General features: G+C 38.5%; 1 protein-coding gene across 1 annotated transcript in view; it reads right to left on the minus strand.

Moving 5' to 3' along the window:
• Positions 1–25064, minus strand: part of IQCH (IQ motif containing H) — a 278771-nt gene that overhangs the window by 105173 nt on the left and 148534 nt on the right. Inside the window, exons 13-14 of the mRNA XM_044660111.1 lie at positions 23131–23403; positions 15437–15628 (exon numbers count right to left, since the gene is read on the minus strand). Coding sequence (XP_044516046.1) covers positions 15437–15628; positions 23131–23403 — 465 coding nt within the window. The remainder of the gene's footprint in view (positions 1–15436; positions 15629–23130; positions 23404–25064) is intronic.

A 25064-nucleotide genomic window follows, 5' to 3' on the forward strand; every position in this document is an offset into this window, starting at 1 on the left:
GTTGGAAGGGACTCTAGTCTTTAGTTTTACAAATGAGGAAACTGAGGCAATGAGGTTAAGTGACTTGCCCAGTGTCACACAAGATGCAAAAGTCTAGCACTCTTTATGAATCAGCATCAATTTCTATTATTAGTCAGAAAATCCCTTGCTGGAAGACAGACAGACAAATGGACAGGGAGAGTAGAGAAGAAGAGGGAGAAAGAGATACTGAGCCAATGACTTTGGTTTGCTTCAAAGAACAAATAGTTGAGTTTTAAGGGAACTAAACAGTTGTCCTGCTTTAAGAAACAAATTTCACAAAAGTCTTTAATTCCAGATTTGTATTCAGTTGCAACTGTATTGGCACTGTGACTGTGCCTGATTAGTGCCTGATGTAGGGACAATAGGCCGAGGCAATGCTGTATCTAGTTTGATCTTGGCTTCCTCATTCTTAGGGCTTCAAGCTTGGTTCAAACTTAGCCTAATACATACTTACACACTTGGAGTTAACATCTACTAACTCTGATTTCTATAGAGGAGGAAACCACCTCTGCTTACTTGACCTAAAAGTGTCCTTAAACAAATGAGGGATTAAAAGTGAGAAAATTCTGTCCACAACCTGTGGATCTTCCTTCTCAGTTCTAGCTAATCTATCTGGGGAGAGGCCAGAATGAGAGGAAAAGTGTCCAACTATCACTTACTGCTTTTGTGACCTTGGATAAGTCACTTCATTTCCTTATATATGGACTAAATGAGCTCTAAGGTGCCTTCACTTTCTAGATCTGTGATTCCATTATCCTATGCAATTCTGGCTTTCAAGAATGGGTAACATGTTCAGTTGAACATTGCCCTCAAAGACTCAAGCAGTTGCATCTTCTGGAGAGCTAATTTTGTCAACTCTGTTAATCTTAAGTATGGGGTAGAGGGAAATCCAGATAGATGGTACCATTTTACTGGTTGGAATACTATCTTACCTTCCCTACCACTTCCTGGCTTCTCTGGATTCCTTTGAGACTCACATTCTGTCTTTTGAAAAAGGCCTTTCCTAGTCCTCCCTGTTCCCCTCTGAGATAATCTCCCATTTAAATCCTATATATCTTATGTGTATCATGTATATGTTCATATGCACATATATCTATAGCTATCTATCTAAAATATTTCCATGCTGTCTCTTCCATTAAAATATGAATTCCTTGAGGTGGTCAGAGAGTGTTTTTTTTTCTTTCTTTGCATCACCAGATATTTATTGATTGACTGCCATAAGAAAATAAACAAATCTTATTTCTGTGTGATTTTATTATTATGTGTCCATATAATGGATATTAATTGCAATCTTCTGATCTAGTGTGACTCTTGCCAGTGACCTTTGAAAGGGGTTTCACTGAACATGATGGAGTCTCCTTGGGTTACTTTGAAAAGCAATGGCTGCTCCTCACTACAAGCCTTCAGACAAGGGGCTAGATGGGCATTTGTCAGACATGGATCATACTGGATTGCCCTGAAAACCCTTTGAATTTTGAGTTCTCTAGTTAGAATCTCCCGAGTTCTCTAGTTTGCTTGCCACCCCATGAATATCAGTGGAATGTACTGACTCTTCAGTAGTTAACATTTGCTCTTACTACACAACAAGACTTTTCTTCTTTTCTTCTCATGTTTTTCTTTGATGGAATCTTTTAGATAGCCCTCCTGCACAAATGTTCAATACTGCCAGGCATCCTACTTCCATCTACCTTTATCTCTCCATTACCCTTTGGGTGACCTATAACTTCAATCCTCCAGAGACTGATAATCCATGACTTACAGCTCTACAGCATTACCAAAAGAATATCGATGCTAAAAAGATAGTCCTTTGTTTCAGGAAGAAAGTCGGGGTCATTAAAATCACTGTGCAGTCTCCTAAAGGCAATCCTACCCTCTCTTCTCTTCTTGTCCAATTCTATGCATTCAGATTAGAAGCCTGCAAATGCCACCTCCATTAAAATTTACAGAGAGCTTCTGCTTTTAGAAAAATCTTTCTCCTTATAGTAGTTCCTTACAATGGATTTAAGGTGAGCATCTTTTTTGGGTACAGGAGTTTTATTGATTAGTTATCATCTGTGACCTATAACACCAAGAAACCACCTCCTCTTCTCTTTTCTCTTCTCTCTCCCCTCCTTTCTTCTGATATCAGAATATTTTCCTCCCAATTGGACTCAAAAGCAAGCTAGGGATCTTATCTATCTCATTTTAAAGAATTCAGATATGAAGACATGGGAAAAATGAGGCTGAAGACTGACATAAATGCAGAAGGGCAAGATAGTGACAGGAAAAGAAATTAGTTTAGAACAGACATTTATAAATCATCTATTACCACTCCAAAATTTTATAGGTGGGGAATTTGAGGCCCGTAAGGTGGAAATGACTAATATTCCTTCTACTGTTGGATGCTTCCTCCAAAGGATGTCATAACACAGTAGTGGTAACTTGTTGAATTGATATGTGTCTAGACAGCAAGTTCAAAGTAGAAGAGAAAATGGAACGACCAAATCTGAAGCTTGTTTGTGGTGGTGTTCTTTTTTAACTTTCCCTACTTCTTTTCCTTTTCTAGATGATGTTTTGCCTTAGGTGTGATTCCCAACATGGGAACCTGGATTTGGAACTGCCAGTATTCCTATGTGCACAGGTGGAAAGGTTGAATGCCAGTGGCACTATGGGTAACAGCTTTTATCTAAAACCCAAGGAACAAATTCTGTACCCACAAATCATAGCTTCTCGGAATTGGAGGTCTAAATGATGGCAAAGGCGTGTGAATACATTGCTAGTCAGTGAGTGACCTGTGTTTTGGCATCAATTCCAAAAGTTCCCATTCATTTTCCTGTAGTAAGCCCTTCACCCGACATAACCTCTTTAGAGTGTAAAAATATGCTGAGGGGATGGAGGAAAAATGAAAATGTCTTTAGAAGTCATAAACTACTTCCCACACCTACTTAAAGTTTAAGGACTGTTTTAATACTCTGTGTTTAATTGTTAATTGAGAATTTTAAAATCAAAAATGCCAACTTTGCCTCCGATGAGATGGAAAATTATGCTGCTGTAGAAGGTACCATAATGTAAAACAGCCACCATTACCGAGGAACACAAATGTTTTTGGTATGTAAAATTGCTTTGTAAAATATTTGCTCCATCTGCTGAAAGCAGCAAAGACAATTTTCCCTCGATAGCTAATGGCCCATTTCGGCTGGGTGGCAAGCGATTGGCTGCGGTTGAGACTCACATTAAACAGAATGGTAAGAACGCGGTGTATATAATTCTGTACTTATGTAGCATTAGCGACTCGCTGCTTCTTGAGAGGCCTGTCCCTCATTATCGAGGCCTCTGCCTTGGATCAACACCCAGGGCCTACGGGTCGCTTTGACTCAAGAGGCTTTTTGTCCAACTGAGGCACATATGCTACGCCTCACTTCCAAAACACAAAACAACCGCTCTCCCCAACCAGAAGCGAATGAAGGTTAGTTCTCTTTCAACTTTCCAGCACTTAAACTGCTGTTCCGTTTTTTCCACACCACATGGGGCCATGGTTTTCCTTTCAGGCTCACGCTGTCACTCGACATGCTGGGGATTTCAATATATAAAGATTGAGCACTTCTTCAGATTCTAAATTGAGCTCCGCTTGCACACACAAAAGCGGGGCGCAGCTACCCCAGCCCTAAACCATCATCGTAAAAACCCACACACATGGCTTTCAGTTCATTGTTATGAACGACTATTTGGGATATCTCTATTTAAAAGGATTGTTTACACCGTGCCCCAAACAACTTTCAACATCTGCTAAGAGAACAATAAAAAAGAAATAATCCAGGGTGGTTTAGAAAAAGAAAGATACCTCCATTTTCTTTGAGCGATATTAAAAAAATAGTAACATTGGCAAGCTACTGTGATTTTTTTAAAAATGCTTTCATTTTGACACAGAAAATTTTCAAAAAAAACCCAAACATAAAAGATAAGGAACCTACCAGATCTTCCTAATATATCTGACTCCATTTTAAAATGATCTAAAAAGAAATTTATGAATTTGCAGTCAATGGTATAATCAGTAATATCATTATTGAAAATAAATTATTATTTTTCTTCCATCTCAAGAATTATTAGTAATTTAAATATACATGTATGTAAATGTGTGTGTACTGATCTCCCCTTTCCCTTTATGTGAAAATCAAAGAAACCAAAGTGTTCTTTGGTTTTGGTTGATTTTTCTTTCCTACAGAACTAAGATTAGAAAGGTTAGGAGATTTCATATTCTAATTTAGCACAAAATTAAATGCATGCATCTGTGTGTTTAGTTGCTCTTTTTCCTAACGTGTTTGGCTAGTTTAGTTTTTCCACATCTCAAGATTTGCAAAGATGAACTAGAAATCAATGGATTCACTCTTATTTTCTTCCTTAAAGCTAACTGGGTTTTTAAACGAGTTTGCTTCTGGTGAGAGAAATTAATTAAATACACTGCACAAGTATGAATTTTTTAAAATAACAAGATTGCATCGAAGTCATCCTAACTTCTTTTGGTGTAACCGTCAGAATGGCAGGAAGGATGTGAGACATTTTTAGCCGTACACCGTGGCTAGGCTCATATCAACTCTACCCACTCTCCATCTCTGAGGCAGGCTTGCCTTGTTGTCTTTTGTGAAATAAACATTTTCCAAAGATCTTGGGCAAGTATTTGCTGGCCAGGGGAACACTAGCCAAGTTCTCTTATTGTCTACTTTTCTCGCTCCATCCTTTCCTTCCGTGTTGTTATTGCTAAAAACTGGCAGTTAAATTCAATTGATTCAAAATATTCTAGGTCCATATGGCCTAAAACCCTGGAGCTGATGATCTGATCTTGCCTCACTGCTGTTTTCAAGCATTTGCCTCTCCTCCGGTCCCCAGATGGTGGAAGTAACATTTAAACCTCCTTTTCTCTGCCTTGTACAATAGACCTTGGCACCATTTCAACTGTTTACTCCGGTAATTAACAGCACTGATACCACAACAATTACAACTCCTACAATCCTAACACAATAATGCTATGAATTAGTGAGAGCTAATGGCTGGAAGGTAGAGTGTTCCCAGACTGTGAGATCTGTGCATTTTTAGAATAAAATAAAAGGTACAAACAGCGCGCTTGCGGTAGACAATGATTACCTAGTAATTAGTTTACACAAAGCTTCCTATTTAATGGCAAAATGCTGTAATTAACGTGTGACAGAAAATCAAAGGGTACTTTGTAAGCATATGAAAAATTAACACTGCAGGCCTATAGCTTTATGTACTGATTAGAAGCATATTAAATCAATAGGACATACAAACCAACAGCTTGCATATCTGATTATTGTAGGTCCTAGGAAGGGGTATCCTGATTTTAATTTAACTTAGGGATGCAATTTTCGTTCTCCGTCGTCTTCCTGTGGAATGGAGAGCCACTTCACACTAAACACTGGCCGCTTGATAAAGATAACCATTGAACTGGAAGAGATCATCATGAGGAATTCTCAGAGATAAGGAAAATATGAACATGGTTTAGTCTTTTTCCGATGGTGATGAAGCATCAGCTGTACTAATTAGAAAGGAGACCAACTGGAACGGGAAAAATTGGAATGAACCAACTCCCCTTCTCTTGGACTGAATCATTTCAGCTCCTGACCATGTATGGTCAATTCTCTCTTTCCCAGAATCCAAACAACTACAAAGGTTCCATCATTAGAATAATTTTCTGCAGTTAATTGCCAAGTAAATGAACTGATCAGAGGGATATACTCAACTGTGCTACTTCACTGGCAGGTCAGAAGATGAGCGCTGGATAAGCCAATCCCCTATACCTTCTATGTCATCATTCTTACATAAAGATAACTGATGTACAAAATGATGGCCCCAAGGATCTCTGGAGCAAAAACAAACAAATGGACAAAAAAAACTTTATAATCACCAGAGAAAAATTAAATTTACATTTTGTAGTGCTAAGTATATCATGTTCCACATTTCAATGTTAAAATTCTTTAATAATTTATCTATAACCTCATCCCTCTGCATCTTCCTTGTACCAGCATAGATTGCAAGTCATCGATATCTTAAATTTTTTCATGAGTTTCTTGAGTCTTTCCCCCTCTACCCCACCAAAAAAAAAAAAAACAAACAAAAAACACTTGGTGACCAACTCTTTGGTGATTAACCTCACCAAATCTATCTAGGTTAGTTCTTTGACATGAAACATATATGCTCAAAGCTTTTCCAGCTTGATAGAACCTACCCAAAACTGTGCTCTAATGATATTGCCTTTGAGAACCCAGAGTTACCTGCATAGCATCAAGAATTACCAGAGAAAGAATTTAACAGGAGATGGGGAGAGGACTGTATATTCTATTATATTCTTAAATTTCCCCCTATTATATTCTGTGTTTGAAAATGGATAATTCTGATGTAGTTTACTTAGCTACTCAGACATTTAGTTATTTAGAACAACTACATTCCCTGAGCATCTTAAGTTTATCATCTCATTTTTAATCTGTGGAAGTTAAAAAAATATATATGCATTTATCAAAATGGATAAAAACATCTACGTTTCCAAATCCTCTCTCTGATCGAGAAATGGGCTATCCAAAAGATCTTGAATATACAGCCACGCTAAGCTAATCCTGCCTATGGGTCTAATATTAGGTTAAATTTCAAAATGAATTTGACAATTTACTGCAGCATTTCATGACAGAATAAAAGGGAAGTATATAAAACATCATGATATGTATTTAAAACTGAAGAGGTGCACATGTCTGATGGATGAGTTGCAAGATTCAGAGAAATCCCAAGCTAAACAAACTATGACTGAAGAAGAGATTTTTTTTCTGCTAAGGATTATCTATCTATCTATCTATGGACCTATATATATATATATATGTGTGTGTGTATATATATATATACACATATATACATACATACACACACACATCCTGCACAATGACCTCGAAGAACTTAACATATGGCCTTTTAATTGAACTGGATTTGCTAACATACAACTCTGCTGTCATCAAGGAGAGAAGGGAATATTGAATAGATGATAGCTAAATTTCAGGGTTAAGACTAGGACTCAGGTCTTCTGAGTTCTGGGATAATAATGTTTCCCTAGTGGAGCTCTGGATAATGCTTAGGGACTACCACATAGCCATAAAAGACACGAAGACCTGGAATATTTCATTAAAATTTTTTTTTTCTTTAAGCACGGTAAGCCATGCTTTACTGACAGTTCACAAAGAAGCCTTCCATTTCAATCACCAGCTTCGCAAGGAAGTCAATTATATCATCTTGTTAGTCTGATAAATATATAGGACCATTAGGAAGGAAGGTGAAAGACACAATATAACAGAGAACTGGCGCTTATGTGGGAATGCAAGTAAGAATCAGGAGACCAGCTGTGAGGTTTTCCTGGATTTTCTCCTTAACTCCTTATGTATGTATGACCTAGGAAAAATCAATTCTCTTCTCTGGACCTCAGTTTCCTCATAACTCTATGGGATTTGGACTAGATGATCAGAAAGCTTCCTTTCAACCTTAAAATCTATGGTAGGCAGAGGGATTGGACTTGTGAGAATTCCTTCGTGAGGGAATTCACCAATGAAATTATTGATGCAGGTCAGCAACATCTCTGCAATTTATAGCCTTAGAGCTGTCTAGTTCTGAGAAATTAGAAGATTTGCCAAAAAGGCTGTATGGATAAGAGGAAAAATCTAAACCCAGATTTTCCTGACTTCCAGACCCACTCTTTATTCACTAGGTGAGGCTGCTTCCGAAGCCTATGATCTTTGATCTAAACAGAGGCCCATCTCTTCTGTGAAATCTTCCCAGCTCATAGTGAGCATTTAGCACTAAGACCACTCATTGGGCACCTGACATATTTTTATATATCTTTTGTACTGCCATACATATTGTTATTTAAGACTGTAAATTCTTTTGGCTATGATTTATATTTCCTTGTACACACTACAGCACTGAGAATGGTTTACTGCTAAATGTTAAACACATATACACACATACTATCTATCTACTCATCATCCATCAATCTATCTATTTCTCCTCTCTCTCTGTTTCTCTCTGTGTCTCCCTGTCTGTCTGTCTCTATCAGTCTCTATTATCTATCTATACAAATATATTTGCATATACTCACATATATACTTGTTATATATAATATATGGATTATATGTAATACATAACATGTTATAATGTCATATAGAGTATATATTATTACACACACATACATATATATAAATTGGTTGACTTCTCCTAAGGTAATGGATGAGAAAAATCCCATTGTCTCAAAAGTGTTACCTTCATGATTGTCTTCAAAAAGGAAACTTACTTAAGAACAGGATCAAAGTATCTCATTGCTCTCTATCACTGACTATATCCCAGCCCCAAACTAGGTGCCCCAGATGCTGGATAATATCTTCTGGTGTTAAATTTCTTGAGGCTTTCATATTGATGGAACTGACATGACTTTATAATAAAAAAGAGAAAAAAGACAAGGAAGGGACACTGAGATCTTTGCACCACTCTCATAATGATTTAGTGAGATGAGAGCACTCGATATCAGTAGACTTATAAATTTGGATTTCCTGAAAAATTAAAAGGTTTGAATCCTGTTTTAGTCACCCTTAAAGACTAGTGTGGCTCATTCAGAAGAGACTCATTACTACAGAACTGGTGACCAGGGGATGGGATGAGTGTGTGTCTATGTGTGGGTGTTTTAGCTATAGCCATCTAAAGCGTGAAGGGGTTTTAAGTGGCATCAGTAGAGGGAAGCCTGGCACCAGTGAAATCACAGGCCTTAGAAGAATGAAGTATATGTGTACTTTGTTCAACAAGTCTAGGAAATGTACGACACTTTTTTTTTAACTCTTACCTTCTGTCTTAGAATCAATACTGTATATCTGTTCCAAGGCAGAAGAGCAGTAAGGGGGAGGCAAAGGAGGTTAAGTGACTTGCCCAGGGTCACACAGCTAGGAAGTGTCTGAGGCCACATTTGAACGCAAGACCTGTGGTCTCTAGCTCTAGCTCTCAATTTACTGAGCCACCTAGCTCATGTGTGTGATACTTTCTAAAAGCATTTTCTTACAAAATCAAAAATGGTTAAAATTCATAAATAATTTCTAAGCTAAAAAATGTTAATCTTCACTAATCACTAAATTCCACTTACCCTGGACATTTTGTTCCCTAATTGTGACTGCACTGGGCGTTCCTATTCCCTTTTCTCTTAAGGAATACATCTTGCATGTTACAGATTACAGATAATTCTTATATATTAATTAATAAGATGTTTTGATTCATTCTGTTCCCTCCCCCAGCCCCCACTGTGTTTTATTCATGTTTGAAGACCTGATTTTAAACAGTGTATTCAGGCTTAAGTTTTCCTTATCTTTATGGCCTAGCTAATGGATTTCTTTCTAGTGGCAGCTGGAAACTGGTTATGTTATAATTCTGTGCAGCATACTGCTGGTACTCAAGGAACATTACATCAAATAATAATCACAACATTCCAAATGTTACTCACAGCATTGCATTATTTAAAAACAAAACCAAAATAACTAAAAACTTTCAGAAAGAATACTAGTGAAATAGCTTACTTTTCAGAGTATCCCATTCCAAAGGGGGATGATTTATCATAGAATCATAGATTACAGGATCCAGACCAAACCTTTTTTCTTACAAATGGGGAAACTAAGGTCTAGGGAGGTCGAATGACTCACTTAGTAGTAAATAGGCAGCAAGCATTAAAGGGGGGGACAGCTGAGTGGCTTAGTGGATTGAGAACCAGGCCCAGAGAAGGGAGGTACTGGGTTCAAATTTGGCCTCAGACACTTCCTAGCCATGTAACCCTAGGCAAGCCACTTCACCCCCCTGCTTAGCCCTTATCACTCTTTGGCCTTGGAACCAATATCCAGTATTGATTCCAAGATGGAAGGTAAGGGTTAAAAAAAAAGAAGAAGAAGCAGGCCTTGAATCCAAGTCCCATGACCTCAGGGCCATGGTTCTACACAGACCACATTTTGTTTGGGAACAAATGTCAACTGAGCTATTAGAAGAATTATGAGTAAGTAACTAGCCCAGGTTATGCTTATTCTTCTATGAAGTTGAATTGTTTTGTCTTCTTGGAACAAGCCAATTGAAGTCCTAAATAAATGAAAATGTACTTGAATTTTGACAAGTAGGTTTGAATTTTAAAATCTTCCATTTTACTTAAGGGACCCAGGCTCAGCCAACAATTTCATGTAGTGATATCTATAATCAAGCCATGATGGCTTTCTAAAAATAACAAATGATTCTTCTTCACTGCATAATTGCTAACAGAAAACGAATTCATTAAATTCAATTGTTTTTCACTGATGGAGTTGACTTTCTGGTATTTAGTCATCAGTGTGTATCTATCTATATATACACATACACACATATTAATATATATGTATATTCACACATGTGCACATACATAAATATATGCAAACATGTAGCCAGATGGTAAAATGGATAGTGTCAGGCCTATAGTAAGGAAGATCTAAATTCAAATCTGGTCTCGGATAATTGCTAGCTATTTGACCCTAGGCAAGTCACTTAAACTGTATTTTTCTTAGTTCTGCATCTGTAAAATGGGGACACACTGGAAAAAGAAATGACAAATCTCTAGTTTTTTTGCCAAGAAAATCTCACGGACAAAGTCCATGGAGTCATTTAAGAGTCAGGTCTTTCTGACTCCAGGTCTAGTACTGTATCTACTGAGCCTCCCAGCTACTCCTGGTAGGATAAATAGTTCATATTTTATTGAATGTCTTATGATTACGGCAGTGAAATTGGAAAAGCAAGTATTTTTATCCCCATTTTATAGATGAGTAAACTGAGACCCCAGAACAGAATAATTATAAGGGACACTGGCTAGCCTGCCCTATCATCCTAGTTTCCTATTGGATGTCTGATGTCATGCATTTGTTTAGCTTAAAACTTAGTCCTTATCTGGGTGAAAAAAAAGATCACTGGTAGACAACAATACTTATCAGACATAAGACTTCAACATGAATGAGTTTAGTTACATTCTTTCCCAAGACCTAGTTTTCATAGGGGCAAGAGGGAGAATATGAGGGCATCTGAGAGGTGGAAAAGGCAGGAAAAGATGTGAAAAAAGGTTAAGTAGTTTAATCTCTTTCAAACTCAGTTTCCTCACCTGAAAAATGGGAATATAAGAGTACCTACCTTGTTGTAATAATCAACTGAGATGACATGTACAATTAGGTCCTTATTAGTGCAAATGATGATTCTCTCAAGTGGTCTTAACAATTCAAATTCATGCAATTCAAAGTTATAATCCTATAAAATAAGGCAATTGGTTCCAGTTCAATGGCAACTGGTATAAATTCAAATAAAGTGACCAGTTTAGGGGATTCATTATTTGCACTAATTGGAACCTAGATGCAAATCTTTTTTTTTTTACATTTTTATTTTTATTTTTTAATTTTAAACCCTTAACTTCTGTATATTGATTTATAGGTGGAAGAGTGGTAAGGGTAGGCAATGGGGCTCAAGTGACTTGCCCAGGGTCACACAGCTGGGAAGTGTCTGAGGCCAGATTTGAACCTAGGACCTCACGTCTCTAGGCCTGGCTCTCAATCCACTGAGCTACCCAGGTGCCCCTTTTTTTTACATTTATAAACCCTTAACTTCTGTGTATTGGCTCCTAGGTGGAAGAGTGGTAAGGCTGGGCAATTGGGGTCAAGTGACTTGCCCAGGGTCACACAGCTGGGAAGTGTCTGAGGCCGAATTTGAACTGAGCACCTCTCATCTCTAGGCCTGACTTTCAATCCACTTGAACTACCCAGCTGCCCCTCTTTTTTTTTTTTTAAACCCTTCCTTTCTGCCTTAAAATCAATACTAAGTAGTGTGGTTCCAAGGTAAAAGAATGGTAGAAGTGAGGCAATGGAGGTTAAGTGACTTGCTCAGGGTCACACAGCTAAGAAGTATCTAAGGTCACATTTGAACCCAGGTCCTCCTGACCCTAGGCTGAGGTCTACCTAGCTGCCTCCTGTACTTTACAAATCTTTTTTTAACTCTTCCTTCCAACTTAGAATCAATATTGTGTATTAGTTCCAAGGCAGAAGAACAACAGTAAGGGCTAGGCAAGGAGGGGAGGGGGGACGGTTATGTGATTTGCCACACAATAGAAAGTTTCTGCTGCGAAATTTGAACAAAGGACCTCTCTCCTGGCTTTCCATAGATCAAGCCACCTAGCTGCCTCCTCCCGCCTCCCCCCACACACACACTTTGCAAAAAATATATAAATGCTGGCAATGATTGTTGTTGGAGAGATCAGAGGAAATAATTAAATGAGGCTCTCTGCATACCTTACAAGCTAGATAAAAGTTATTATTATTATTATTATTATTATTATTATTATTATTATTATTACAGCGTGGCACAGAAATAGAGACATTCTCGAATGCCCCTCTGCCGCCTCAAAGTCACACCTCCTTCTAGACTCCCGTCTGTCCTGGATGGCAGAGAACCTCACGACCATTGGAGAACAGTGGAACAACCTAGTATTAATCTCCATCCTCCACTATACCAACGAGGAAGGTCCTGGCGACCAGGCACAAACCAGAATGCGGACGATGACCTTTCGACATATTAACATAATTTAGTGTTTCCAGTCATCTCTTCATTTCTAACAGTTCTCCCCAAATGGCATCTTTCTCCGGACTCCAGGCCCGGGGGATACTCTTTCAGCAGGAAGCGGAAATGTTTAAGAATCGGGTGTTTGGGGTGTGCTGGGCTAGGCTTGGAGGCGCAGCCTCGTCCTTATCCAAAGAAACAGGTCTCTGTCCTGTAAGAGGACATTAGACCGTATCTGGGCTGTGGAGCTGAAGCTTCGATGTCTCACCATGGAGCGCACTGACGGTGAGCAGCAGTAACAAAAGACCCGTTTAAACCCTGTGCTCGCCCAATGGCAAAACTCAATGGGGATCCTAATAGAGCGTGGGAAAAGGTCTGTACTCTGGTCTAACTTTGAAGGCATTAAAAATGTCAACTCTCATTTGCAAAAAGATTCATTTTTTGTTGTTGTTGTTGTTTTTATCCTTTTATCACAGAGTATTTAAGAGCTGGCCTGAATTTGTGAAAATTTTACTGAATCCATTTTTTCTTAAGGTAAGCTCTTTAAAAAAATAATAGTAAATCCTTACCTTCCATCTTAGAATCAATACTGTGTATTGGCTCCAAGGCAAAAGAATGGTAACGGGCTAGGCAATGGGGGTCAAGTGAGTTGCCCAGAATCACATAGCCAGTAAGTGACTGAGGTCAAATTTGAACTCAAGACCTCCCATCTCAATCCACTGAGCCACCTAGCTGCTCCCTGGAAAGCTCTTACAAATGATTTGGCTAAGCTATGTGTTATTTATAAGGCACAGGGTCCAATCAGTATTTATTTCCAGTCTTTCCAAATATATGTGTTGCACTTGCTACAAAACATAACTCAATAATGAAAATTCCGCTGAATTTTAACTAATATAATTTACAACTAGAAGCATAATTTAATTTATGTACAACTCATCCCAATTTAGGTGTTTTCAAATTCTCTATGCTATACATCACACTACAAATTTATCACAGCAAAACATGAAATCCTTAAACATTAGACATGCCCTTCAATGTTTTAGGCCATAAAATATTTAGATCAGCAAACATTTTACACATTAAAAAAAAACCTCAATTTTTAAAACACCCAAAATAATGATACTGATGATTTAGGTTCAACAATCTCACTTTAAGAAACAAATCCCTATAAAAGATAATATACAATCCAGGCCCAGGAATACACAGGAAACCTCTATGGGCCTCAAAATTAAATACATTTTCCTTGTATTATTTTTTTCTCCAGAAGAGTAATTCACTTTGCTATCCTCTAAATAATATGTAAAAGGCTTTCAGTGACAGGTAGTGCATTCAGTCCATTTTGCTGATAGAGGAAAAAACAACAAAGAATAGATCATGGGGAGAATAGGAACATTTGTCAAAGTGAACTCTCTTTCTCTTCTGACTGTTCTCTAGATGTATTTATCATTTCTCTCTAACATGAAAAATGCTGTGCTCTCCAGCATGCCCCTCCCTGTGCATCACTGGTGCCTTGATTCATCTCTACCTCTCAAGGAGGGATGCTCGGAGCAGACGCAGATCCAAGTTTATAGCCAATCCCAGACGAATAGGCAAGGAAGCAGTCAGACTATGTGTGGCTGTATTTTCCCATAAGCTCTACCTCATCTGGGTGTATAGACCTAGTTGCTGGGCCAATAGAAAAGTATAGGAATTGGAAACAGCTGAGAAAAGCTCTTCTACTAGTAACAGCACAAATCTTTTTGGCACTTCCTTCTCAATGACCCTGAAGGATAGGCATACTATTATTTCCATTTCATAGATGAGGAAACTGAGGTTCAGACAGGTGTCTGAACCCATAGTAACATAGCTACTAAGTGTCAGAAGCAGGATATGAACCAAGTTATACTGGATTCATTTTCAATTCTTTTTCCATTCTACTCTGTTGCCTAGTATGTCCAATTGTAGACAGGTGAACTAGACCAAAGTGCTCCCTTGCCTCTTAGTATGGCACAAACCACTAGCCATCATTGAGATGAGTTTGAAACTCATTAGTTACACTTCTTCCTTCTTTCCCTCAGTCAACATGCAAGGGGGGGAAAAATCCATGGATTCCAAACCATTTGTTTAGAGTCTCGTGTTTAGTCATGGTGGAAATGTGCCGATTAGGACAATACCCCTTTCCTGACTGACTCGAGGAGATAGAAGTCACATAAATCTTCTTTGGCTGTCTTTAATAACTTGTGAATCCTGCCAATGCTGTCATACTCTAACTTCTAAATGGCAACTAACCACTCAGAACTCTCATAATAAAAAGCAGCAAACCCAATTATACAGATTGCTAAGATGACATGACAAAAACAGCTCCATCTGAAATTTCTAAGTATTTTCATTTGAATATGGTAAAATATTCACTGTTAAATGGGTCCGACCAATTTGAAAATGTGACATAAAATTTTTGAGTAGGAAAAGACCTTTAGAATCATCTAGTCCAGGGGCAGCTGGGTAGCTCAGTGGCTTGAGAGTCAGGCCTAGAGACGGGAGGTCCTAGGTTCAAATCTGGCCTCAGGCACTTCCCAGCTGTGTGACTCTGGGCAAGTCATTTGACCCCCATTGCCCACCCTTACCACTCTTCCACCTAGGAGCCAATACACAGAAGTTAAGGGTTTTAAAAAAAAAGAATCATCTAGTCTACCTTCTTCATTTTACAGAGAAGGAAAGAGAAATGAAATGACTTGCCCACAGTCTCAAAGTTAACTGGTGAAAGAGCCAGAGCCAGAACCCAGGTTTATTGTCTCCCCCCATCCAGTATAACTTAATGAAAACTCACATGTGCCCATTTCTTACTCCAGTCGCTGGCTCCATATTTGTGACTTTCCCGCAAGACCCAACTATAGCAATTTAGGTGGGAAAGGATGTCACAATATGCAGTTCCATTGCCTCTAAAGTCACTGTCCACTTTAAATATCCAGCGCTGCACATCCAGATTATCAACAATGAGTTGACTTAAGCTTTCCACCATCTGTGGATGAAAATGGATTTTTAAAAACTTCATATTGATATAGCACCTTAAAGCTAACAAAGTATTTTTTTCTTTAAACCCAGGAGGTAGGCAATTCCAGTGTTATTAATGTTCTCTCTATGGGGAGATTGGAGATAAGGAACTGAGGCTTGGAAAGGCTAAAATAATTTGACTGAGATCACCCAACTTATAGATATCAGAACCAGGGCTCAAATCCAAATGTCCCCAGAGGAAGCCCTTTCCACTACAAAATGCTACCTTTCTCCCTGGATCCAATGACATTAACATCCTACTCCATTCCCGGTCTCTTGTCTCTCATCCCCAAATCTAGCTTCTTAGGTCATTCATTAATATATTAACTTATTTAATTTATAAGATTAAGGTTCCATGGGAAAAGTTCACAACAGAGTAGTGATGAAATTGGAGTCACATGACGCATTACTTATTCTATCACTTATTGGCTGTGTAAACTTGGGGAACTTCTTTGGGCTTAAGTTTCTTCATTTATAAAATGAGATGATTAAATAGATGACATCTAAGATTCGTTCCAGGTCTAAATAACCTGTGATATTCCAAATGGTATTTTTATTTAGTTTTTCTTTTGCCCGTTGAGACTTTTTCTAATACTTGATCATGGCATGGAGTTGAATCTGTAGGCTTTAAGGCTACAATTAGAGGAACATAAATTTGGGCAGGGCTTACTAGACTAGAAAGACTTAAACTTTGGTCCCAGCAAAGGACTGTTTGCCTGTCATCTGTGGACCAACTTTGCTCAGTTCAGAGTTTCATTACCAGATGAGTCAGAATCTAGTACCTGCATCTCTCCAAGTCTATTGAATGAGTCAGATAGGAGCTATATCCTACTTTGCTATATAGGGCACCCTGATAAAATATGGCTCTCTGGGAGCAATTTTAAGGAAAGTATAAGATATAAAAAAGAATTTTAAACTATGAACAATCTTAGGCTGAAATCAGTTTTGAAAGTGTATCCTTGGTATGTTCAACAATAAATTCTGTCACTTGGGCTAAAATGTGTGTAACTGAATCTTAGTGCTTTTATTTGTCCTTTGGAGAATTATGTGTTTATTTATTGATTGGTCATATGGTATTATTTTTTCAGTACTAAAGCATTAAGCTATTCTTCAAAAGTTTAGCTGTTCTGGCTTGGTTGAGATTTTTAATGTTTTACTCTATAAGATATATTTTTTTCTCCTTAATATATTTGGTAGGATCTCATTCAGTAGGCCAAGAAACCATTTATGACCATATAGGTCATATGATCAAGACAAGAGATAAAAATGTGTCATCTCTGGACATGTCTTTCTTCTTGAGAGAATCAGTGTACTCATTCTTAGTCTATGCACCAGTATTACCTTCAGATAATCAGTCAGCAAGTATTTATTAATTGTCTACCATGTGTCAGACAAAGATAAACATAAAACACTCCCTGCCTTCAAAGACAATTTTTCCCACTAACAAATATTTTTTTTCCTTCAGTATCCCATCTCCTCCCCACCCCAAATCAAGAAAGAAAAAAAGAAAAACAAAACCCGTATAGTATGTATAGTCAAGCAAAATAAATTTCTACTTTGGCCATGTCCAAAAAATTACATCTTATTCTTCATATTGAGTCTATCACCTCTAAGGACGTGGGTAGTATTCCTTATCACTGGTTCTCTGGAAGCATGGTTGGTAATTGGGCTGATCAGAGTTCTTCACTCTTTCATTACAGTTTGGGGAATGAGGAGAGTTCCCACAAGATTAGAAGCGGGCTCAACCAATTGAAAATTTGAATAATGAGAGGGAAATCTTCAAGATCCATAGAAATGTCCATCTCCACGTGGAAAGGGGGAGAAAGGAGAGGAGAAAGAAGGAAAAGAAAGGAAAACAAGTAGCCAGTCTTATACTTAATAAACCATTTCTACTGAGCTTGTACCAGCTACACCTATATAATCTTGAGCAATACTGTGGTAACAGTCTTGGGTATATATTTAGAAGGTCTATGACTTCATTAGTGCAGGTCACAGTGCCTCTACAACTTGGTAGATGGTCTTTATGCATAGCCACTCACATTTTGTGGTCAATCTAGTAATAAATCTTTCTCTTTTGATATGATTTCTCCATTTCCATCCTTCTCCCTCTACATTATAATTAGTTTCATATTAAAGCATCTGAAAAGCCACTTTTGACTTGGCTGACTCCTCACTCCCCCAGGACGCACACACAAATACCTTCTGTTATGGTTATACTAAGGAGCCATGGTCATACATGAGCATACCCTGAAACCGAAGGTACACAGATACCAAATCCCCCATTGTGGAATAAGGTGGCAGAGGCAGGGACAATCACATGCAGCATAGGGCTGGTGACCGTCCATGAACAACTTCTGCCCTTATGCCTGTGAATTTCTAGGTAGTACACATACTAATGGGACTTGGCTTTTTTTGTTCACATTGATGTAGGTTTATCCTCTTTCTGCCTTCTTGCTAAGGACTCTATCCTGACTTTGATTCTTATTTTGTCCCTTCCTCCTAGGCCTGCCTTCAGGACCATGTTTGTAACTCCTCCTTGAGTGGTTGTTGGTCAGAGATGATGTTCCTGAAATTATTCCGATAAAGAGTGATGTTGTTCTGAGGAAGAATAAATATTGTTTTTTGGGGTGGGGGCCAGGTCTGTGCTGTAAAGCTTTTTCAGTTTGTCATTCTATGAACCAAAACATGGAGATAATGTCCCAGTAGCCCTCCTGAGGTTCTCTGCTGTCCTGGTAGCCACCATGAATTCTTGGAGCACTTAAGGTCAAAACAGAGTTTACTCTCTAGGCAGCCATATAGTCACTATCTAAATAGGTTGATGGCTAATGTGGGCATTTAAATAACAAAATTGCACATCATGTGGCTATAAGCATACCATAGGCAGGTTTATAAATGTTCCTTCCCAACATGCTTCTGTCTCTACTCTGGTTATAGTGTTAATAAAGACATTCTATAGTCGACTGTATTTTGATGCAATCTAATGAGATTTTTAGATGCAGAATGGGCCTTTACTCTCTTACAATCTCATGAAAATTCTTGTGTTTCATTGTTGAGGAAGGTAATCTGACAGAGCCATCTTTTAAAGTGTATTGTTGGGAGCTTCGACCACACTCAGAATTATTATGTGTTTGCTCCAAATCCTATTATTTGTTGCTTCTGAGAATCCTATAAATGGGTTTCTGTTGATGACTCCCCTACAGTAATGAAAAGGATCAATAGTATTGTAAAGACTACACCACTGGAAAGAATTATGTGCTATCTTTAAGTGAAAATTGAACAGTGCTTTAAAATAGCATTGCCATTTTTGATTATTTAACCAAAGCTGTCAATATTTCATACAGAGCACATGCCAGAAAGAGAACTTTCATCATTGTTTCAAGGATCAAAAGAGGAAATGCTATGCCACTGTGTCTGTGTTATACAGCTTTTTATAAATAAATTAGTTAATCATAAACCAAATGACTTTGTGCTCTTTTTGAACATCTATCATCTGTTGTTTGATTCTCTCTGCTTGAAAGATGTGATATATCTGTTTTGTTGCCTATTCATTTTCTACTTGCAAAGGGTAGAAATGGGAAAAGACATCTTCAGCACAAATCCAGCTGGTAGTAATATCTATCAACCCAAGTTAAAATAGTCCCAGCTCTCCTTTGGCAGCTTCACACTTCTGATGCCCATCAGTTAAAGGCCAGTGTTATCAATTCAACACCATCTGTGGATTCAGAAAACTGGAACCTGCAAATAGATTGGGTAGGCCTTTTGCTGCAATATGCTTTCCATTTTCAAAACTTCAACTGAGGACTTTTATCTTGGTGAGATGAATCAAGTTTCCCAAAGAATGAAATTAGTACTCCATTATAATATGACTTTTTATTAATATGGTGCTTTCGGAATACCACCCAATGAGATTTCCTGGACCTTAAACCATGACTAGATTGTTCTAGAATATTTCAAAATAAATATTGTCTAAGTTTTTCCACTGAAAAAAATAGGAAGGCAGGGCTCCCAATGAGCCTTGCATGTAATTGTTTAAGATCTAGAAATTAGATGATGGAATTTTTCCACTGATCTTTATATCACCTGAGAGTCTGTTTGGTTTCACTTGCATGAAGTATACTAGCTGAGTCCCTACCGAGAAACAGATTATTTCATATTGTGACCTAATTCCCATGAAGGATTAGTGTCATTGTGTTGAGGTGACCATTCCCACAGGGACTCCCACTAGATTTTGGCTATGATGTAGATTTCTTGGATTCTTCTCTTCTTCAAAGGTAATTTTTGTGGCAGGTAGGTGGCTCAGGGGATAGAGAGCCAGACCTGCAGATGAGAGGTTCTAGGTTCAAATTTGACCTCAGATACTTCCTTACTATGTAACCCTGGGCAAGTCACCCAATTGCCTACCCTTATTGTTCTATCCTGGAACTGATACATACTCTGGACTTTGCTTGGCTCATTTTCTCCCAGCTAAAGTTTACCCATCTTATTTTTTCAAGGCTTTGCTGAGTAACTAGCTAATAAATTAAGAAGGCACCAATGGCAGACAACATATTAATGCACCCCTCTTCCCAGATAACATTTGAATTATAACAGGTTTTCAATGCCTTAACAAGTAAATAATGCCATTTACTAGCCATATAAACATGAATGGGTCACTTATTCTTTTGGGCCTCAGTTTCTTTATATATAAAAAACCAGAGGGTTAGAGTAGATGATCTAATTAAGCTCCCTTCCGACTCTAAATCCTATGATCTAATGAATCACTTATGATCTCTGAAGGTCATTATTAAGATCATCAATAAGATTAAATGATCTCTGAGTATGTTTCCAGTTCTAACATTCTCTGATTTTATGGAGATTTCCCATCCTAGGACATATAGCCATGCAGTAGTGGTGACAAGCTCTGAAATAGGAGTAGTGAAGAATTGACAGCTATTTACTCTTTACCTTTCCTTTGTTATAAAGACAAGTGCTAGTTCTTTGGAAAAATACTAACTCCACACACAAACCAAAGCAAAACCAGTTCTAATTGTTAATGTTAAATTTCTCCAAATATTTTTGGTCTTCAGTAACTTGGGTTCAAAAAAGCAACTGCATAACCATATGCAGGGAATAAAGCATGAAGGGCTGGAACACAGTTTGTGTGGAAAACAAACAAACAAAAAACAACCCAACCTCCAGGATTTTAGTGGATGGCATGTCCTACATGATTGGTGTGTTGACCTGATTCTAAATGTAAAATGTAAAGCCATGTGATGTAGACACCAAAGGAGCTAATATGTGTTTGGTCCTTATTAACAGAAGTGGAGTGTCTATAAGGTCCATGCAGAACATAGTGCTGACTAGACTCTGTGCTAACTAGACTGCAGGACTGTGTACAAGTTCAGGCATGACATTTTTGACAAGCTGGAATGTGTCTAGAGAAGAGTGATCAGGTGACCAGTTGAGGAGACTCAAAAACCTCACCATCCTAGGATTGGAAAAAGAACCAGAGTCCTAGAGAAGAGAAAACTGGGATGGGGATGAGTTACCCGTCTTCAAATACCTGAATGGTCATTGTGTGAAAGATGAATTAGACTTGTTCTGATTTGCCCAATGGGGCAAAGGCAGGGACAAGAGATGGAAGTTGGGGGGGGGAGGCATATTTCACTTCCATATATGGATAAAATTCCATTGGAGCTGTCCAAAAATGGAAAGCTCTGATCCAAGTGGGTAGCGAGTCTCCCATCACTGATGGTTCTTAAGTAGGGTGAGAATAACAGATGTGTCAAGGATGTTGTGTGTAGGATTCATTATTTCAGGGTAACAGTTGGACTAAACAACCTCTATGGTCCCTTTTAATTCTAAGATCCTTGGCTCTAACTGCTAGAATAGATTTTTCCACATAGGATTGGCCTTGGGTAAAACTGCAGAGTTGATGACTTTTTTCATTATCCTTCCTCCACAATCCTTCTTTCTTTCTTTTGGCAACCCCTTCTTCTCACAGGTTTTATAGTCAAAAACCTTGGAAGTCATCTAGTTCAAGCTCTTCAAAAACCGAGGACTAGGGGCAGCCAGGTGGCTCAGTGGATAGAGAGCCAGGCCTGGAGATGGGAGGTCCTGGGTTCAAATTTGACTTCAGACACTCCCTAACTAAGACCCTGGGCAAGTCTCTTACCCCCAATTGCCTAACCCTTATCCCATTTCTACTTTGGAACTGTTACTTAATGTCTATTCTAAGACAGAAGGTAAGGATTTTTTTTAATTGAGGACTAATGAGGTCAAATGAGGACAACACATCTACTTAGTATCAGCTGGGATTTGAATCCGGTTCCTTTGACTCCAAGTCTAACATTGCTTCTCCAAAGAGCTCAAGGGTCCTTTAGGCTAATCTCTGCCTTCATAAAGATCCCTAACTTAATTTCCCAATGCCTAAATGGCAACCCATACTCAGGACCTTGCTCAGTCTGTTTCTTCCCAACTAAAATTTCCCTGTCTCATTCTCTCAAGGCTTTGTTAAGTGACTAGTTAATATGATGAACTAACATAAAATAAGAGGATATCAATGGCTGATAATGGATTGATGCATTTCTCTTCACATATATTAGAGCAGCTAAGTGGTGCAGTGAAAGAATGCCAGACCTGGAGTTAAGGAGACTCATCTTCCTAAATTCAAACCTGGCCTCAGACACTTCCTAGCTGTGTGATCCCAGGCAATTCATTTAACCCTATTTGCCTCAGTTTCCTCATCTCTACAATGAGCTAGAGAAGGAAATGGCAAAGTATTCCAGTATCTTGCTGAGAAAACCCTAAAAGGAGTCATGAAGAGTAAGGCACGACTGAAAAATGACTGGACAGATTCCCAGAGAACATTTGCCTTGTAGCATGGACCTTCAATGCCTTAGCAAGTAATGAATACTACTTACTAGCCATGTAACATTGGTCACTAAGCCTTGTAGATCCTCAGTTTCTTTATGTATAAAAAATTAAAGGGGGTAAAGTAGATGGTCACTAAGCTGCATTCCAACTCTAAATCCTATGACTTAATGAGTAATCAAATGATCTCTAAGCTCCCTTTCAACTCTAACTCTACAGTGGCACGGGGATTTCCAGGCCTAGGATGTGACCAAAGGATGAAATATTTTGAAACAAGTCACTCTAGTCCAGTGGTTCCCAAACTTTTTTGGCCTACCGCCCCCTTTCCAGAAAAAATATTACTTAGCACCCCTGCCACATACTATCACTGCCCCCTTACAGTTATTCACCACCCCCAAATGCACCTATGGCCATCATCGCCTCTCTGGATCGCTGCAGCACCCACCAGGGGGCGGTGGCGCCCACTTTGGGAATCACTGCCTAGTCGCACCACATTAATCTTCCTTTGGGTAAAGGTGGTCCTGAGTCTGTCCCGGAAGAGAAAGTGCCACTAATGCCAAAAGGGTCTGTTAGATTTTTAAGAGGCCCAGGAACCCATCCCTTCCTGCTGCTGCTTACCTGTCGGAAATTATAGACATCATAAACCCCAGGAGGGACTGGTACACAGGCGCTGGCAAAGATCCGTTTACTTCCAGACTTGGTACTATAGATTTGAGCCACTTCGGGCTCTGGGCCTAGAATAGGCACATTTAACATGTCGGCCACAGCTAAATCATCTTTGTGGATAAGCCCGCCAACAATATATGCCTCTTTTCCTTGGATGAGGTTTTTTATTCTTTTGATTGTCTGGGGACTGTACCTGAGATGAGTGGCCAGGCACATATGATGTCTCTGCGGAAAGATAACATTATTCTTGTTAAAAGGTGTTCTTTCCCATTCCATGGCCCTAATTTATAATGTTGCACACAATAAATACATTATTAATAGCAGGCTGGGTTATGACCTATCCTGTAGTTTAGCAGTTTAAATTGATAAAAGCTGTTGGGGTGAGGCTCCATAATCGTTCACATCTTTAGTGTGTTGGGAATGGCCTCACTGGGAATAGAACTAATTACTACACATCTGTATTTATTTGATCCACGTGGAATTATCCTTCTGTCAGTCGGAAAAGAGGCTGGCGGCCTTTGGATAATAGTGATTCATCTCAGCAACACTTCTGGCATGGTTTAACACTAAAGTGCCTGGAAAATCAATACAAAAAAATGAAGAAAAAAGCCTGATAGGAGAGAATATATCTCACCATACTGTGTACACAATGCAGCACTCTTTAAATGGGTTTTCAGAAAGAAGGCGCTTGGAATATCCATTCCCCCTTCCCCCATCCACTAGAGAGCCCAATTTCATGGACGATGCTTTTTTGCTATAGTTATCACGGCTCGAGCCCATTTCTCTGCAGATGATTTGAGGAGGGAAAACAACCTGGATTTTCCAACAGGCATTAAATTCATTTTCAAATGGAAAACTCCTATTCGTATTTGTTTTTGACAATGAGATGTATGAATTTAGCCATTCATATGACTGCCTCATCTCCTAAGATCCCAGGTAACTATTTCATATCCCCTAGAAAAAAGGTTTTTAATTGGTATAATACATGGATGATTCCTTAGTGGGTTATAGATAGATTTCAAGGGGTCTATGAACTTAGATGGGAAAATTTAAACTCCATTTTTTCCTCACTAACTTCTAAATGAAATTTAGCATTTCCTTCAATTATTTGAACATTGCTAATGTTAATTAATTAATATAATTTAAAAAAACACATTTTTCTGAGTAGTAGTCTGGAGGCTTCACTAGATTGCCAAAGGGGTACCCTACTATCTTCCTAGAGGAGAGAGAAGGAAATAAGCAATTATATAGTGCCTACAATGTGCAAGGCACTAAGTACTTTACAATTGTTATCTCATTTGATCCTCACAACAACCCTGGGTGGTAGACACTATTATTATTCCCGTTTTCATAGTTAAAGAAACTGAGGCAAACAGAGGTTAGGCGAATTGCCCAGGGTCATACTGCTAATAAGTGTATGAGGCTGGATTTGAATTCAGGTTTTCTTGACTCTAGGCCTAGAGCTCTATATACCATACCATCTAGCTGTCTCATTAAAAAAAGAAAATGCAAAAGAATAGTGAGTAATGCCATTACCGGATCACCAACTATGTGTCATTTTTTTACATCTTTGAAAAGTATCTTGATAATTTATCATTAACTCCCTTCCTAAGGGGAAGATTTCTCCCTCTTACATTCCTGAAAATAATTAAACTGCTATTTAAAAATGCCATACAAATTATATGATGCATAGAATCCATGGAATTTTAGAATCATAGAAATAACATATTATATAGACTCCTGGAATCCTAAAGCTAGAATGGGCCTCATAGGACCTCCATTGGGATGACAGCATTATATATGGATGGAGTTCAGGATTCAGATTCAGAGGACCTCTCTCTTCTATTTAACCACCTGTCTCACTTTGGGCTAGCCATTTGACTTCT

This window comes from Gracilinanus agilis, chromosome 2 (assembly GCF_016433145.1).
Source record: "Gracilinanus agilis isolate LMUSP501 chromosome 2, AgileGrace, whole genome shotgun sequence".
Lineage (NCBI taxonomy): Eukaryota > Metazoa > Chordata > Mammalia > Didelphimorphia > Didelphidae > Gracilinanus > Gracilinanus agilis.